Below are 16,318 nucleotides of genomic sequence, written 5' to 3'. Positions count from 1 at the left end.
GGCCAGACGGATTACCAGGACGTGTACTCCGAGCATGCACTGACCATCTGGCAAGTGTCTTCACTGACATTTTCAACCTGTCCCTGACCGAGTTTGTAATACCAACATGTTTCAAGCAGACCACCATAGTCTCTGTGCCCAAAAACACCAAGGTAACCTGCCTAAATGACTACCGACCCATAGCACTCATGTCTGTCGCCGTGAAGTGCTTTGAAAGGCTGGTCATGGCTCACATCAACACCATTATCCCAGAAACCCTAGACCCACTCCAATTTGCATACCACCCAAACATATCCACAGATGATGCAATCTCTATTGCACTCTACGCTGCCCTTTCCCACCTGGACAAAAGGAACAGACAGTGATCTGAGAGGTTTATGTTCTAGTCTCATAGTCTATTAATTCTAGTCTCATAGTCTATTAACTACGTGAGAATGCTATTCCTTGACTACAGCTCAGCATTCAACACTATAGTGCCCTCAAAGCTCATCACTAAGCCAAGGACCCTGGCACTTAACACCTCCCTCTGCAACTGGATCCTGGACATCCTGACGGGTCGCCCCCAGGTGGTAAGGGTAGGTAACAACACATCTGCCACGCCGATCCTCAACCCAGGGGCCCCTCAGGGTTGTATGCTCAGTCCCCTCCTGTACTCCCTTTTCACCCACGACTGCGTGGCAAAACACGACTCCAACACCATCATTCATTTTTCAGATGGCATAACAGTGGTAGGCCTGATCACTGGCAACGATGAGACAGCCTTTAGGGAGGAGGTCAGAGACCTGGAAGTGTGGTGCCAGGATAACAACCTCTCCCTCACCTTGACCAAGACAAAGGAGATGATTGTGAACTACAGAAATAGGAGGACTGAGCACGCCCCCATTCTCATTGACGGGGCTGTAGTGGAGTAGGTTGAGAGCTTCAAGTTCCTTGGTGTCCACATCACCAACAAAGTATCATGGTCCAGACACACAAAGATAGTCGTGAAGAGAGCACTACAATGCCTATTCCCCTCAGGAGACTGAAAAGCTTTGGCATGGGTCCCCAGATCCTCAAAAAGTTCTCAAGCTGCACCATCGAGAGCATCCTGACTGGTTGCATCACCGTCTGGTATGTCAACTGCTCGGCCTCCGACCGCAAGGCACCACAGAGGGTAATGCGTACGGCCCAGTACATCACTGGGTCCAAGCTTCCTGCCATCCAGGACCTCTATACCAGGAGGTGTCAGAGGAAGGCCCAAATAATTGCCAAAGACTCCAGCCACCATAGTCATAGACTGTTCTCTCTGCTACCGCACGGCAAACGGTACCACAACGCCAAGTCTAGGTCCAAAAGACTTCTTAACAGCTTCTACCCCCAAGCCATAAGACTCATGAACAGCTAATCAAATGGCTACCCGGACTATCTGAATTGTCCCCACCCCACCCCCCATTTTTACGCTGCTGCTACTCTCTGTTTATTGACCATGCATAATCACTTTACCTCTACCTACATGTACATATTACCTCAATTACCTTGACTAACCTGTGCCCCCGCACATTGACTCTGTACCGGTACTCCCTGTATATAGCTTACCTACTGTTATTTTATTGATGCTCCTTAATTATTATTAATATTATTTTTGTATTTTTTATTTATTTTTTACTTCAGTTTATTTTAGTACACTTTTTTCTTAAAACTGCATTGTTGGTTAAAGGCTTGTAAGTAAGCATTTCACTGTAAGGTCTACACCTGTTGTATTTGGCGCATGTGACAAATAAAATTTGATTTGATTCAAGGGCCAGCCCATGCATGAGTTGACTTGAGGTAGAAAAAGAGGTCATTGCTGGCAAGTATTTAGATAAAATGTCATGTTGTAGCTTATGCCTAGGCCTTGCTAAAGGTAAAGGCTTAACTACCTTGCAAGTTCATGCTCATCAGAACCACTGGGCGAATTTAGACAGGTGAGTAATGTTGCAAGTGTAAGGGTGGGGAATTAGCTCGCTGGTTTAGGGTTATGAACCCTATATGCTATCTAACTGGCTATGGGACAGCCCCTCTGCATTAGGTACTTGAACCACCCCCCAGCGCTGGAAACATGTAATAGGCTGTAGCAGCCTCCAGACCAGCAGTAGGCTACCATCAGCTACATAGGGATTAAATCCTGAAGGAGCCATGAAAACCTGTAAGTAAGAGACCTAGGGCTTCAACCTTAAAACACATGGCACTGGCAACTAGAAGGTGTTGGTGGAGTGGAAGAAGGGTTTCGAGGCACCAGGAGTTTAAAGTCCTACTCCAGTCTCCTTTTCACCTAATTTATGACCTGATTTATTTAAGAAAAGGCACATCTCAATAGGTGGTCCAGCTGCCTCATGACATTATAGCACAAGTGGGGGGAGGTTTGTTCCTCAAGCAAGGGGGGAGGCCGATGACATCAGCGGGCAGCATAAGACCAACTCCTTGAATGCCCTACTCCTTGAAGTTTGCAGTCTAAAAAACACTAATTTGTTCAAAACATGTTTATCACTCTTTAGTGTGTGTACACTGATGTATTTATACTTGGGATATCGCTTAACAGGAAATGTTCAATAATCTCCGGAGGACATCTTTAAGTTTATTGTTTTATTTATTTATTTATTGCACCAAAGAGCAAAAAGGCAAAAATCCTGCAGGAACGTTGTACAAGAGATATTGAAAAAATATATTGCAGTAACAAAAGCCCAGAAAGGCTACCTCACCAGAGAGTGAGAATAAACCTGATCCTCAATATAGCTATGTTATTGTTATGTAATTTTATTGTCTTACTTATTATTAATTTTTTAAACTTTTACTATATTTAGTAAATATTTTCTTAACTCTATGTCTTGAACTGCATTGTTGGTTAAGGGCTTGTATGTAAGCATTTCACGGTAAGGTGTACACGTTGTGTTCGGCACATGTTACAAATACAATTTGATTTGTGGGCTAGATGCAGCCAAACTTGCCCCCCCACCTCTTATTCTAGGAAATCTCCATAAATCTGCCAGATAGCTGCTTAAATACCCCATGTGAAAGCTGTGCAAGGGATGTATAGACTTTCACTAGGAGCTGTATCATGAAATGAATAGTCAAAAAATGGATGTAGCAATCCAAGATTGCCCTTTTTTAAGTTTGATAAATTCTTCCAAACAAGAGTGGTGAATAACATAATACCTCCATAATGTAACATAACAGTTTTTTTTAACCTCCACTCCTCACAGGAGAACACTAATACACACATTTATTGCATTGTTTTCCCAGTTTATTTATCATCCCACCCGCCACCCCCTTCATCTAAGCTGCTTTTCTACAATATGATTCAATAATAATACAATATGATTCTTGCAATGAAATATGTTTTTTTACTCAGTACTGCCAATTTGATTACATTAACCCCTGCAGTTGAAGATGTTACAAATGTAAAAGTGCAACAAATAAATATACAGGTAGTTAGATACACAGTTAAGTCATGGAAGGCAGTCCACAGAATCCCAATATCAGGTGGAGGAACATAAGAAGAAAATACCATAAACTGTGGTGGTGGTGGTGATGTCTTTATTCACATATGCCCCATTTGTTCATGATCAGAACTGATCTAGGAACTATTCAGTTGTCATAAGAAATGAGAAACACAGCACCTGAAAATAAAATAATGGATTAGTAAATCCACATACTCCAAAGGAAAGTGTGTTCCATTATGTAGTACATTTACTTGATGTGGAACTGTTGAAATATAAACTTACAAGAATCCCTTTCCACAGCCAAGTGGTCCAAAGAACATCTCTGTTGGTAGGCAAACTTTTCGACAGACTCCACTCAGAGTGGGGCAAGAGAAGGGAAATGATGCAGCTTCATTCTGCACAACTATAGTTAGAACCAAAAGGAGTACAAATTGGAATCAATAAAACAATAGAAACTTAAGAAAAACATATTGCATAAACTGTATTACATGCAACTTGGATGTAATTATTGAATGCCAATGCATTCATATCACCATTTAATTTAGAAGTGCTATTTTCATTAGGCATGTAAACAGAAATTGAATCCAGACTTACTATTAAGTGATAGGAAAACCAGGAGCACCAAGACGAGCACACGTTGACAAGACATTCTAGCTGCTGAAGATGATTATGTTACTACTCCGTCTTTAACACAGAACTGGACTTTAGTCGTGGCCTGTTTTGTATGTTGGTCTTGAGGGAGGCGTGACTTTAATAAGCAACGCTATGGTCACTGTGAGAAAAGCTCAGGATGGAATTATGTGGACGTCTGAATAGACATACTGTTCCTAATCACATTTAGTAAAACTGCTTCCCTGCAAAGAGTAGGCTACTCATGATGCAGTAGCATCACAGGACAGGAGCTCGAGAGCAAAAATTGTTTTCACCTGATCTAAAACTCATGCTATATGTATGTTAACAATTTCCAGGGAATGTTTTTCTCTCTGTGAGAGGCAGCAATGTTACCCTGAAATCACACGTATCTTCAATGTATGTTGTTTATATGAAATATACTTATTCTATATTTACAGAACATATATGTTTGGGGGTAGTCTCATAAGTCTTTGACCTCTGCTGTCTACCCTTTTAGGCCATATTTTTCAATGGCAGTGAGAGACCTTCACAACTTCTACATACTGTAGGTGAGTTTTTTGCATCCCTGAAATTTGCATAATGTACCTACATTATCACATTACAGTAAGCCTCCATAAATGTTTGCTGCCTTCTGATGGATCACACAGTTAAGGTTTGTAAAGACATGCCCGTATGGAAGGTAGGACTACTAGGTTTGCATTGTACTAGTTCTGCTTCTTGAGCTGTTCTTATGGTTTGAGGTTTTCTCTTGGGTTTGAGTCGTCCGGGTTAGGCCGGGGTAGGCCGTCATTGTAAATGAGAATTTGTTCTTAACTGACTTGTCTAGTTAAATAAAGGTTAACTTAGCATCCAGCATGACTTAGCATCTAGGTTTTGTTTTTATCAACTCAGTATTCTTTTTACATGTGCTGATTATTAGATCCTGTGTTCCTTACACAGTAAGTGGAAACAGAGCAAACCTTATTATTGAATAAAACAAATTCCCCAACTAAATATGCATCCAGAATGGCCCATTTAAATGTGTTATTAAATTTGCAGTACTGTACATGCTGACTCTTTACAAGAATACTTCGCATTAGATGTAGAATAGCTCAACTAAGTTTACTCCATTACTCATTTCAATCCATGTGTCACGCCCTGGCCTTAGTATTCTTTGTTTTCTTTATTATTTTAGTTAGGTCAGGGTGTGACATGGGGAATGTTTGTGTTTTGTTGGTTTTGGGTGTTTTTATGGTAAAGGGGTTGTTGGGTATAGTATATGGGTTTGTGTGGAGTACATGTGTCTAGTGTTGTCTATGTATGTTTAGTTGTCTAGGAGAGTCTATGGTTACCTGAATGAGTTCCCAATTAGAGACAGCTGATTTCGGTTGTCTCTGATTGGGAGCCTTATTTAGGGTAGCCATAGGCTCTCATTGGTTGTGAGTAATTGTCTATGTCAGAACGTTTGTAGCCTGTGTGTGTAAGTGCACAACGTTATTTAGCTTCACGGTCGTTTGTTGTTTTGTTCGTTTTGTTAAAGTGTTTCGTGTTTATTTTTCGTCATCTTTTAAAATAAAAGAAGATGGCTTATTTTCCTAAAGCTGCGTTTTGGTCCATCAATCCTCCACACGATCGTGAGAGGATTGATGGACCAAAACGCAGCTTTAGGAAAATAAGCCATCTTCTTTTATTTTAAAAGATGACGAAAAATAAACACGAAACACTTTAACAAAACGAACAAAACAACCGTGAAGCTAAATAACGTTGAGCACTTACACACACAGGCTACAAACGTTCTGACATAGACAATTACTCACAACCAATGAGAGCCTATGGCTACCCTAAATAAGGCTCCCAATCAGAGACAACCGAAATCAGCTGTCTCTAATTGGGAACTCATTCAGGTAACCATAGACTCTCCTAGACAACTAAACATACATAGACAACACTAGACACATGTACTCCACACAAACCCATATACTATACCCAACAACCCCTTTACCATAAAAACACCCAAAACCAACAAAACACAAACATTCCCCATGTCACACCCTGACCTAACTAAAATAATAAAGAAAACAAAGAATACTAAGGCCAGGGCGTGACAATTAGTTAAATAAAGTGTCACATGATCCGTCCCATGATGTCAGTATATCTACACACACCTGTTCTGAAAGGCCCCAGAGTCTGCAACACCACTAAGCAAGAGGCACCACCAAGCATGCGGCACCATGAAGACCAAGGAGCTCTCCAAACAGGTCAGGGACAAAGTTGTGGAGAAGTGCAGATCAGGGTTGGGTTATAAAAAAATATAGGAAACTTTAAACGTCCCACGGAGCACCATTAAATCCATTATAAAAAATTTAAAGAATATGGCACCACAACAAACTTGCCAAGAGAGGGCCGCCCACCAAAACTCACAGACTAGGCAAGGAGGGCATTAATTAGAGAGGCAACAAAGAAACCAAAGATAACCCTAAAGGAGCTCCAAAGATCCACAGCGGAGATGGGAGTATCTGTCCAAAGGAACACTTTAATCCATTCACTCCACAGAGCTGGGCTTTACGGAAGTGTGGCCAGAAAAATGCCATCGCTTAAACAAAAAAATAAGCAAACATGTTTGGTGTTAGTTAAAAGGCATGTGGGAGACTCCCCAAAAATATGGAAGAAGGTACTCTGGTCAGATGAGACTAATATTGAGCTTTTTGGCCATCAAAACGCTATGTCTGGCGCAAATCCAACACCTCTCATCACCCCGAAAACACCATGAGAATCTCATCACCAAAAAAACATGAGAATCTGTGGTATGACTTAAAGATTGCTGTACACCAGCGGAACCCATCCAACTTGAAGGAGCTGGAGCCGTTTTGCCTTGAAGAATGTTCAAAAATCCCAGTGGCTAGATGTGCCAAGCTTATAGAGACATACCCCAAGAGACTTTCAGCTGTAATTGCTTCAAAAGGTGGGGGGGTGAATAGTTATGCACAATCAATTTCAGTTTTTTTGTCTTATTTCTTGTTTGTTTCACAATTATATATTTTTTGCATTTTCAAAGTAGTAGGCATGTTGTGTAAATCAAATGACACAAACCCCCCAAAAATCGATTTTAATTCCAGGTTGTAAGGCAACAAAATAGGAAAAATGCCAAGGGGGGTTGCATATATTTGCAAGCCACTGTACAAGGTTTTGGCTGCACTTCCCGTCTCAACACTATCACAATAAATGTAATTCTACATTTAAAAAACAAAAACAATATCTCACCTGGGATTTGAATTTGCCATAAATGGCAAAAATTACTAGGAGCCAGGCTCGGTAAACTGAGCAATTTGTCCAGTTGAAATTTTGCTGGAGATTAAGGAAAACACTCAGGGATTTCACCATGAGACCAATGATGACTATTAAACAGTTACCGAGTTGAATGGCTGTGATAGGAGAAAACTGAGAAACTCCATGTCAATACCTGAAAATGGTTGTCTAGCAATGATCAACAACCAATTAGACAGAGCTTGAATAATTTTGAAAAGAATAATGGGCAAATGTTGCACAATCCAAGGTGTGGAAAGCTCTTAGAGACTTACCTAGAAAGACTCCCATGTGTAATCGCTGCCAAACGTCATTCTAACATGTATTGACTCAGGGGGTTGAATACTTATTGAATCAAGCTATGTTACTTTTTAATGATTTTTTCCCCAAATGTTACAATTTTTCTTCCACTTTGACATTAGAGTATTTTCTGTAGATCATTGACAAAAAAGACAATTAAATACATGTTAATCTCACTTCGTAGCACCACAAAATGTGGAAAAAGTCAAGGTGTGTGAATACTTTCTGATGGTACTATATCTGTTTTACCGTTTTGAAATTAATGTGTCATAAGTATTTGGACAAATTGATTTATAGTGTATTGCATTTTGATCCCATATTGCGCAATGACTACATCATGCTTGTGACAACAAACATGTTGGATGCATTTGCAGTTTGTTTTGGTTATGTTTCAAATTATGTTGTGCCCAATAAAAATGAATGGTATATAATATATTGTGTCATTTTGGGGCACGTTTATTGTCAATAAGAATATAATATGTTTCTAAACATTTCTGCATTAATGTGGATGCTGCCATGATTATGGATAATCATGAATTAATTGTGAATAATGATGAGTGAGAAAGTTAGAGAAATAAATATCATACCTCCCCCCAAAAATTGGAGCAGCAAGAAGCAAAAGGTCACTGGTTCGAATCCCCAGGCCGACTAGGTGAACATCTGCAAGGCACTTAACCCTAATTGCTCCTGTAAGTGGCTCTAGATATGCTAAAATGTACATGCACTGTAAGTGTTCAGAAATGTACATTTTCAGAAACATATTCGATAGAGTTGGACTTTAGAAAACCAGACTGAAGGTCATAAACTGCACGTGGTAGAAATGAATGCAAGTCACCTGCATCATTTCTGTCGCTGGTTCTGCGGAAAAGGGTCAGTCTGCTGTTCAAACAATAACAAAGCCGCCACCGCATTGCTGATTTGGTAAACAGCAGAGGAATTCTGTCTGGAGAATTATCAAATTCATAGACAGAGCTATGGATGCAAGGACTGACCAGCCATAAGATCAATATTTTAGTTTTAACCTTGTTTTGAAGCAATACAGTGTTTGTTTACAATTACATTGTTTACAAACAATGCAGTAAAAAAAAACATGTTATGGGTTCTGATTGGGTAAGACAGTTGAACTAAGCTCATGAGGCATTTATAAGTGATATTCTTCAAAAGACAAAAGGTATATATATATATATATCAGTAATATAAACGTCCAAAAATGGATGTAGCAATTGCAGATTGACCCTTTTTACGTGATTGTAAAAAAATTCTATAAAAGCTGTGCAAATTATTTTACAATTGTGCAACAAGCTAGGATAAAAAAATATAGAAAACAAATTACTTAAACTCTAACTAAAATGTAAACCTGTGTTGTTGTACGTATTACACAGTTAAATGTTGAACAAAATCTGCCCCACATCATTTGTTCATTTGTTTTGGAAAACCATTGTAATTGACATGGGCTGTCTAGGGACATACAAATTACAGCTGGTGTACTGTGGGGTGTACTTGATGTCAGTAAAATGTGCAAGAGAAATAGGTGACATCACCATGTTTTGACCTTATACTCCCATCATGCACATCACCATGTTGTTGTTTTTTACCTTGTGACTCCCATCATGTAGTCTACAAAAGCCATGCGCAAAAATATCATAATGTTACACTTCTGGCAACCTGAAGAAGTGTGTTTGGCTTGGATAGATTGGGACTCTCAGAAACAGGTAAATCAGATGAACAATTATGTTTTGTTTATTTATTTTCTGAATATCTCTGTTTGTTTTCTCCTGAAATAGTTAATTTTAAATGCCTTCATTGGATGAATTTGTGTTGATGTATTCCCTGTTTATCTGTTTGTTTTAGTTCCGATCATTTCATTTTAATCAACAGTGGTGGTTCACTGGGGCCATTCAATTGTATTAATGATTTTCTTTCCAGTTTCGAAACTGAAACAGAACTTCCAGTTTTCACACTAAGGAAATTTAAAGGGATTTTCATAACATCACGTCTCATCATTGGTGTGCCGTGAGACCACCTGACCTGATTTGACAGGAGATCAGATTTAAAGAGTTCATAAGTTCTTCAATTCAGGTCATACAACTGGTGGGGTGATACAAGTACAAAGGTGAATGATTTGATGTTTCCAATGTTTAATTTCTGTCTACAAAATGATGCTACAGGGTAGAAATTGCAAGAGCTGAATTGTGTATATATTTACTCACACACTGTTTAATTAATAGTCACACAAACAACTTAGATTTGTCTGTTAACTAATAGTACCATTTAGAGACCTATGCTGAATGTGAACTTGTCACATTTCTGGCTTAAAGACCCTAAGTCTGAAAAACCTCATAACCCCAATAAGGTTTGTTGTAACAGTATGAGACAGTTGTAACTGTCTTTAATGGTGTACATGAAGAGTAATTCACCAATGTTATGATTTGAAACTGATATTGATGAAAATATATTAAATTGACATAAAATATTTTCGTATGATCTTTTAGGCATGTATTGGCAATACAATTTGTTGCCAAAATGTTATATTTGTTTTAATGTTAAAAATGTTTTTTGTTTGTTAGTTTGTTGACGTAAACAAGTGCAATTTGATATAAATATGTGGATGTGTCTATGTACACTATAAAACTTTATGTAAGGGGTAAGTTCTAACACTACCTTACAATTAACCACAAGCATAGGAGCCTTTACTTCTTAGTTTTGTGAGAAAATACAACAATAATTATTGTCATCAACTATACCTATCAAAATATCTTATCTTACTATATCATAAAACGTATATTGTAACGGTACTCGTCCTCGTCTGATGACGAGTATGAAAGATTGGACCAGTGTGCAGCGTGGTAAGTGTCCATTTTAATGAAAACCAACTGAACACTGAATGACAAAACAAAATGAGGATGACCGAGACTGAAACAGTTCTGTATGGTAAAACACAGACACAGAAAACAACTACCCATAACCCATAGTGGGAAAACAGGCTACCTAAGTATGATTCTCAATCAGAGACAACGATCGACAGCTGCCTCTGATTGAGAACCATACCAGGCCAAACACAGAAATACAAACATAGAAAAACAACATAGAATGCCTACCCCAACTCACGCCCTGACCAAACCAAAACAAAGACATAAAAAAGGAACTAAGGTCAGAACGTGACATATATGTTTAAACACATGATCTTTCACAGGTTAATAATACAAAAAGAAAGGTGACAAAAATATATATTTGTTTTTAGCCTCAAATGTTGTCAATAAAACCCCCAAAAATGTATGGATTAACAAATAAAATACAAATATGTTTAGGCATGAGAGATATAACCATGGATCATACTATAGAATAACAGCTTTCTAAGTAGTTTCTAATTTGAGTTATGTACTGTGTAGCCTGTTACAACTGACCTGTGAAACAATTGTCCCCAGTCTCCACTACTTATTATAGACATTTCACATAAAGCATATAATACAATTTAAAAACAAGACATTTATTTATAGCTAAATTTAGGACATTACCTCTAACATCTAAGCATTTATCTTTTCTTACAGTATTTGAAGAAATACATTTCAGGTGATGGAAAATTCATCAACAGTATCATCCATCATACTGTCTGCATACTTTAGAATGGAGGATCTTAAGTATTTGTACTTCAGCATTTTCCTTATTTTGTACATTGCCATTGTTGCTGAAAATGTCATTATAATTGGAGTAATCTACACTGAGAAAACATTGCATCAACCAATGTATTTCCTGGTGTGTAACTTGGCAGCAAATGGTCTCTATGGTAGCACTGCGTTGCTGCCAGCACTGTTGAAAAATTTAGCTTTCCACCCTAGTGAGGTATCTCTAGCCGGCTGTCGAACACAGATCTATTGTATACATACATATGCTATTGTTGAATTTACAATTTTAGGAGTGATGTCTTATGATAGGTATGTTGCTATATGCCATCCACTGCGGTATCACACCATCATGTCTCTGACAAAAGTGTATAAACTTGTAGCATTCACCTGGATTTACCCTTTGGTGGCATTTCTCATATTTTTCCTAATAACTTGTCAACTGAGATTTTGTGATAAAACTATAGATAAATTGTACTGCGTCAATTACTCACTTATAAAGCTCTCCTGTACAAATACGTCTGTTGTGAACATAATAGGATTAATCTCTTTGGCTTTGTATAGTTTCCCACAGTTAGTTATGATAATTTACTCATATGCACATGTCCTGAGAGTCTGTGCATTATCTTCCAAAGAATCCAAGCTCAAAGCACTACGAACTTGCACTCCACACCTGTTTGTTATTATCAACTACTTTGTGGGTTGCTATTTTGAAATATTGCAAAGCCGATTTGACACAAGTCATTTACCTTACAGAACTAGTGTTTATGTCACTTTACTTTTTGATATTCCCTCCCATTCTTAATCCAGCAATCTATGGGTTAAGTATTCAAGCCATAAGAGTGAAGCTGTTGAAACTTTGTTATAATAAGAATAGGATATTGTCAATACAGTAGCCAAGGCTGTTGATTTGATTCCCATTGTACATGTATCTCAATTTATCTATAATGTTTGTATTGTGTTGAAGTAATAGTATAGATTACACTGGTTGTACATATAACATAGATATTATATATCTAACAATCTATGAAATGTAATAAACTGCAGAACATCTTCTTAATGGTGTGTTATAATAAAATCCATAATCATGGAATTACATTTTTCTATTGAAGGAGATGGCTCAAGGGTGATGTTGGAGTGTGTAAACACACAGTTGCCAATCGATTTCCTTTTGCGTAAACTTAAGCCAATCTCAAACTCTAACCTTAACCAATTTGGATAATTTATTCGAGGCCTGAGCGGTTTTGCCCTCAAGGAAAAGCTGCGCCAGAGCTGCCCTTAAAAATGTTCATGAAAAAGCCTTTAGTTGATCATTTAGCTAACTAGATGTTACTAGACCCAACTCATCCCAAACCATCTCAATTGGGTTGAGGTTGGGTGATTGTTGAGGCCAGGTCATCTGATACAGCACTCCATCACTCTGCTTCTTGGTCAAATAGCCCTTACACAGCCTGGAGGTGTGTTCGGTTATTGTCCTGTTGAAAAACAAATTATAGTCTCAGTAAGAGACTCCTCACACCTCCTCCTCCATGCTACATGGAGGGAACCATGTAGCATGGTTATATATATATATATATATCAGAGCCAGTCAAAAGTTTGGACACACCTATTTTCTAAGTTTTTAGAATAATATTGAAGACGTCAAAAATATTAAATAACACACATGGAATCACATGTGTATATATATATATCAGTGCCAGTCAAAAGTTTGGACACACCTATAAATATATATTTGTTGTGATTTAATGTCAAAACATGGAGGAAATTAATTTATCGGGCTCCAAAATAAAAGGTCAATCTAAATATAGCGCAATAGGTGGTGGGCATCACACAATCACAGGTAGCAAAAACAGGCAATGTTCCATGGCTATCAGATATCGAACCATGATCAGACTGTTAACTCTTCAGGAATACCTGTCTGTTGTCATTATCTAAAAAAAAGTCCATGTATAATCAAGCACACATTATGAATTATTTAACTAGAGAAAGTAAATGTCCTGAAGTAAATGTGTCTACTTGCCAGTCTCTGTAGTTATTTAGTTATTGTTTACCCACTTATTGCGTTCCAAGTGTTGATCAACGCTCACAACGCTATAATATACAATATATACAGTGCATTCAGAAAGTACTCACACCCCTTGACTTTTTCCACATTTTGTTATTTTACAGCCTGAATTTAAAATAGATCAAATTTAGATCTTGTGTGATGGGACTACACACAATACCCCATAATGTGAAAGTGGAATTATGTTTTTAGAAATGACAAATTAATAAAAAATGAAAAGCTGAAATGTCTTGAGTCAATAAGTATTCAACCCCTTTGTTATGGCAAGCCTAAATAAGTTCAGGAGGAAAAATGTGCCTAACAAGTCACATAATAAGTTGCATTGACTCACTCTGTGTGCAACAATAGTGTTAAACATGATTTTTAAATGAGTATATCATCCCTGTACTACACACATACAATTATCTCTAAAGTCCCTCTGCCGAGAAATTAATTTCAAAAATAGATTCAACCACAAAGACCAGGGAGGTTTTCCAATGCCTCACAAAAAAGGCACCCATTTGGTAGATTGTAACACAGGCGCTAGGAGTCAGGAAGCAAGTACAGGGAGTGAATTTAATAAATAACGGAACATGGAACAAAGCTGTAACGGCAGTCTACTTCGTCTTCCTCCTCAGACGAGGAGAGGCGAGAAGGATCAGAGGACCAATACGCAGCGTGGTAATTTTCCATAATGAATTTAATCAACACAAAACAATACACTATACAAAATAACAAAAGAACATACCGTCACAGTCCTAGCTGGTGCAGAACACAAACACAGAAACAGGAAATAACCACCCACAATCCCCAACACAAAACAAGCCACCTATATATGATTCTCAATCAGGGACAACGATTGACAGCTGTCTCTGATTGAGAACCATATCAGGCTGAACATAGAAACAGACGAACTAGACACACAACATAGAATTCCCACCCAGCTCACGTCCTGACCAACACTAAACAAGCCAAACACATAAGAACTCTGGTCAGGACGTTACAGTACCCCCCCTCCTGAGGTGCGGACTCCGAACGCACCCCTAAAACTCAAGGGGAGGGACTGGGTGGGCATCTGTCCGCGGTGGCGGCTCCGGCGGTGGACGAGGACAGCACTCCACCACTGTTTTTGTCCCCCTCCTTAGCGTCCTTTGAGTGGCGACCCTCGCCCACGACCTTGGCCTAAGAATCCTCCCCACGGCCCCCACATAATTTAGGAGGTAGCTCAGGACAGAGAGGTAGCTCAGGACAGAGGGGCAACTCCGGACAGAGGGGCAACTCCGGACAGAGGGGCAGCTCCGGACTGGGTGGCAGCTCCGGACTGGGTGGCAGCTCCGGACTGGGTGGCAGCTCCGGACTGGGTGGCAGCTCATGACTGGGTGGCAGCTCATGACTGGGTGGCAGCTCATGACTGTAGGGCAGCTCATGACTGTAGGGCAGCTCATGACTGTAGGGCAGCTCATGACTGTAGGGCAGCTCATGACTGTAGGGCAGCTCATGACTGTAGGGCAGCTCATGACTGTAGGGCAGCTCATGACTGTAGGGCAGCTCATGACTGTAGGGCAGCTCATGACTGTAGGGCAGCTCATGACTATAGGGCAGCTCATGACTATAGGGCAGCTCATGACTGTAGGGCAGCTCATGACTGTAGGGCAGCTCATGACTGTAGGGCAGCTCTGGCAGCTCCTGACTGGCGTCTCTGGCAGCTCTTGACTGGCTGGCGTCTCTGGCAGCTCCTGACTGGCTTGCGTCCCTGGCAGTTCCTGACTGGCTGGCGTCTCTGGCAGCTCCTGACTGGCTGGCCGCTCTGGCAGCTCCTGACTGGCTGGCGGCTTTGGCGGCACCTGACTGGCTGGCGGCTCTGGTGGCTCCTGACTGGCTGGCGGCTCCTGACTGGCTGGCGGCTCTGGCAGCTCCTGACTGACGGACGGCTCTAGCGGCTCCTGACTGACGGACGGCTCTAATGGCTCGGGACAGACGGATGGCTCAGATGGCGCTGGGCAGACAGATGGCTCAGACGGTGCTGGGCAGACGGATGGCTGAGACGGCGCTGGGCAGGCGGATGGCTCAGACGGCGCTGGGCAGGCGGATGGCTCAGACGGCGCTGGGCAGGCGGATGGCTCAGACGGCGCTGGGCAGGCGGATGGCTCAGACGGCGCTGGGCAGGCGGATGGCTCAGACGGCGCTGGGCAGGCGGATGGCTCAGACGGCGCTGGGCAGACGGATGGCTCAGATGGTGCTCTGCAGGCAGGCAGTGCAGGCAGCTCAGACGGCGCTGGGCAGACGAGCAGTGCAGGCGGCGTTGAGCAGACGAGCAGTGCAGGCAGTTCAGACGGCGCTGGGCAGGCAGGCAGCTCAGACGGCTCTGGACAGACGAGCAGTGCAGGCGGCGTTGAGCAGACGAGCAGTGCAGGCAGTTCAGACGGCCCTGGGCAGGCAGGCAGCTCAGACGGCGCTGGACAGACGAGCAGTGCAGGCGGCGTTGGGCAGACGGCCGACTCTGACCTGCTGAGGCGCACAGTAGGCCTGGTGCGTGGTACCGGCACTGATGGTACCGGGCTGAGGGCACGCACCTCAGGGCGAGTGCGGGGAGAAGGAACAGTGCGTACAGGGCTCTGGAGACGCACAGGAGGCTTGGTGCGTGGTGCCGGAACTGGAGGTACTGGGCTGGAGACACGCACCTCAGGGCGAGTGCGGGGAGAAGGAACAGTGCGTACAGGGCTCTGGAGACGCACAGGAGGCTTGGTGCGTGGTGCCGGAACTGGAGGTACTGGGCTGGAGACACGCACCACAGGGAGAGTACGTGGAGGAGGAACAGAGCTCTGGAGACGCACTGGAAGCCTGGTGCGTGGTGTAGGCACTGGTGGTACTGGGCTGGAGCGGGAAGGTAGCACCGGATATACCGGACCGTGCAGGCGTACTGGCTCCCTTGAGCACTGAGCCTGCCCAACCTTACCTGGTTGCATGCTCCCCGTAGCCCG

The 16,318-nt window shown here is 41.4% G+C and overlaps 1 protein-coding gene across 1 annotated transcript; it reads right to left on the bottom strand.

The window, feature by feature from the left end:
• Positions 1-3,736: 3,736 nt before the first annotated feature.
• defbl1 (defensin, beta-like 1) lies at positions 3,737-4,141 on the bottom strand. The gene is made up of 2 exons (XM_055940038.1): positions 4,053-4,141; positions 3,737-3,861 (listed from the first exon to the last, which is right to left on the bottom strand). The coding sequence occupies exons 1-2, from the start codon at positions 4,105-4,107 to the stop codon at positions 3,737-3,739; spliced, it is 180 nt and encodes a 59-aa protein (XP_055796013.1). The 5' UTR covers positions 4,108-4,141.
• Between the last annotated feature and the right edge of the window lie 12,177 nt (positions 4,142-16,318).

The sequence above is a fragment of the Salvelinus fontinalis genome, chromosome 2, assembly GCF_029448725.1.
Source record: "Salvelinus fontinalis isolate EN_2023a chromosome 2, ASM2944872v1, whole genome shotgun sequence".
Lineage (NCBI taxonomy): Eukaryota > Metazoa > Chordata > Actinopteri > Salmoniformes > Salmonidae > Salvelinus > Salvelinus fontinalis.
The sequence above is the reverse complement of the archived record's forward strand: the minus strand, read 5'-3'. Positions and strand labels throughout refer to the sequence as shown.

Bases quoted from the DNA above. Each gene is read 5' to 3' on its own strand.
- defbl1 (XM_055940038.1), bottom strand. From the start codon at position 4,107: ATGTCTTGTCAACGTGTGCTCGTCTTGGTGCTCCTGGTTTTCCTATCA. The intron at 3,862-4,052 runs GTAAGTCTGGAT...TTCTAACTATAG, and splicing joins GGTTTTCCTATCACTTAATA to TTGTGCAGAATGAAGCTGCA.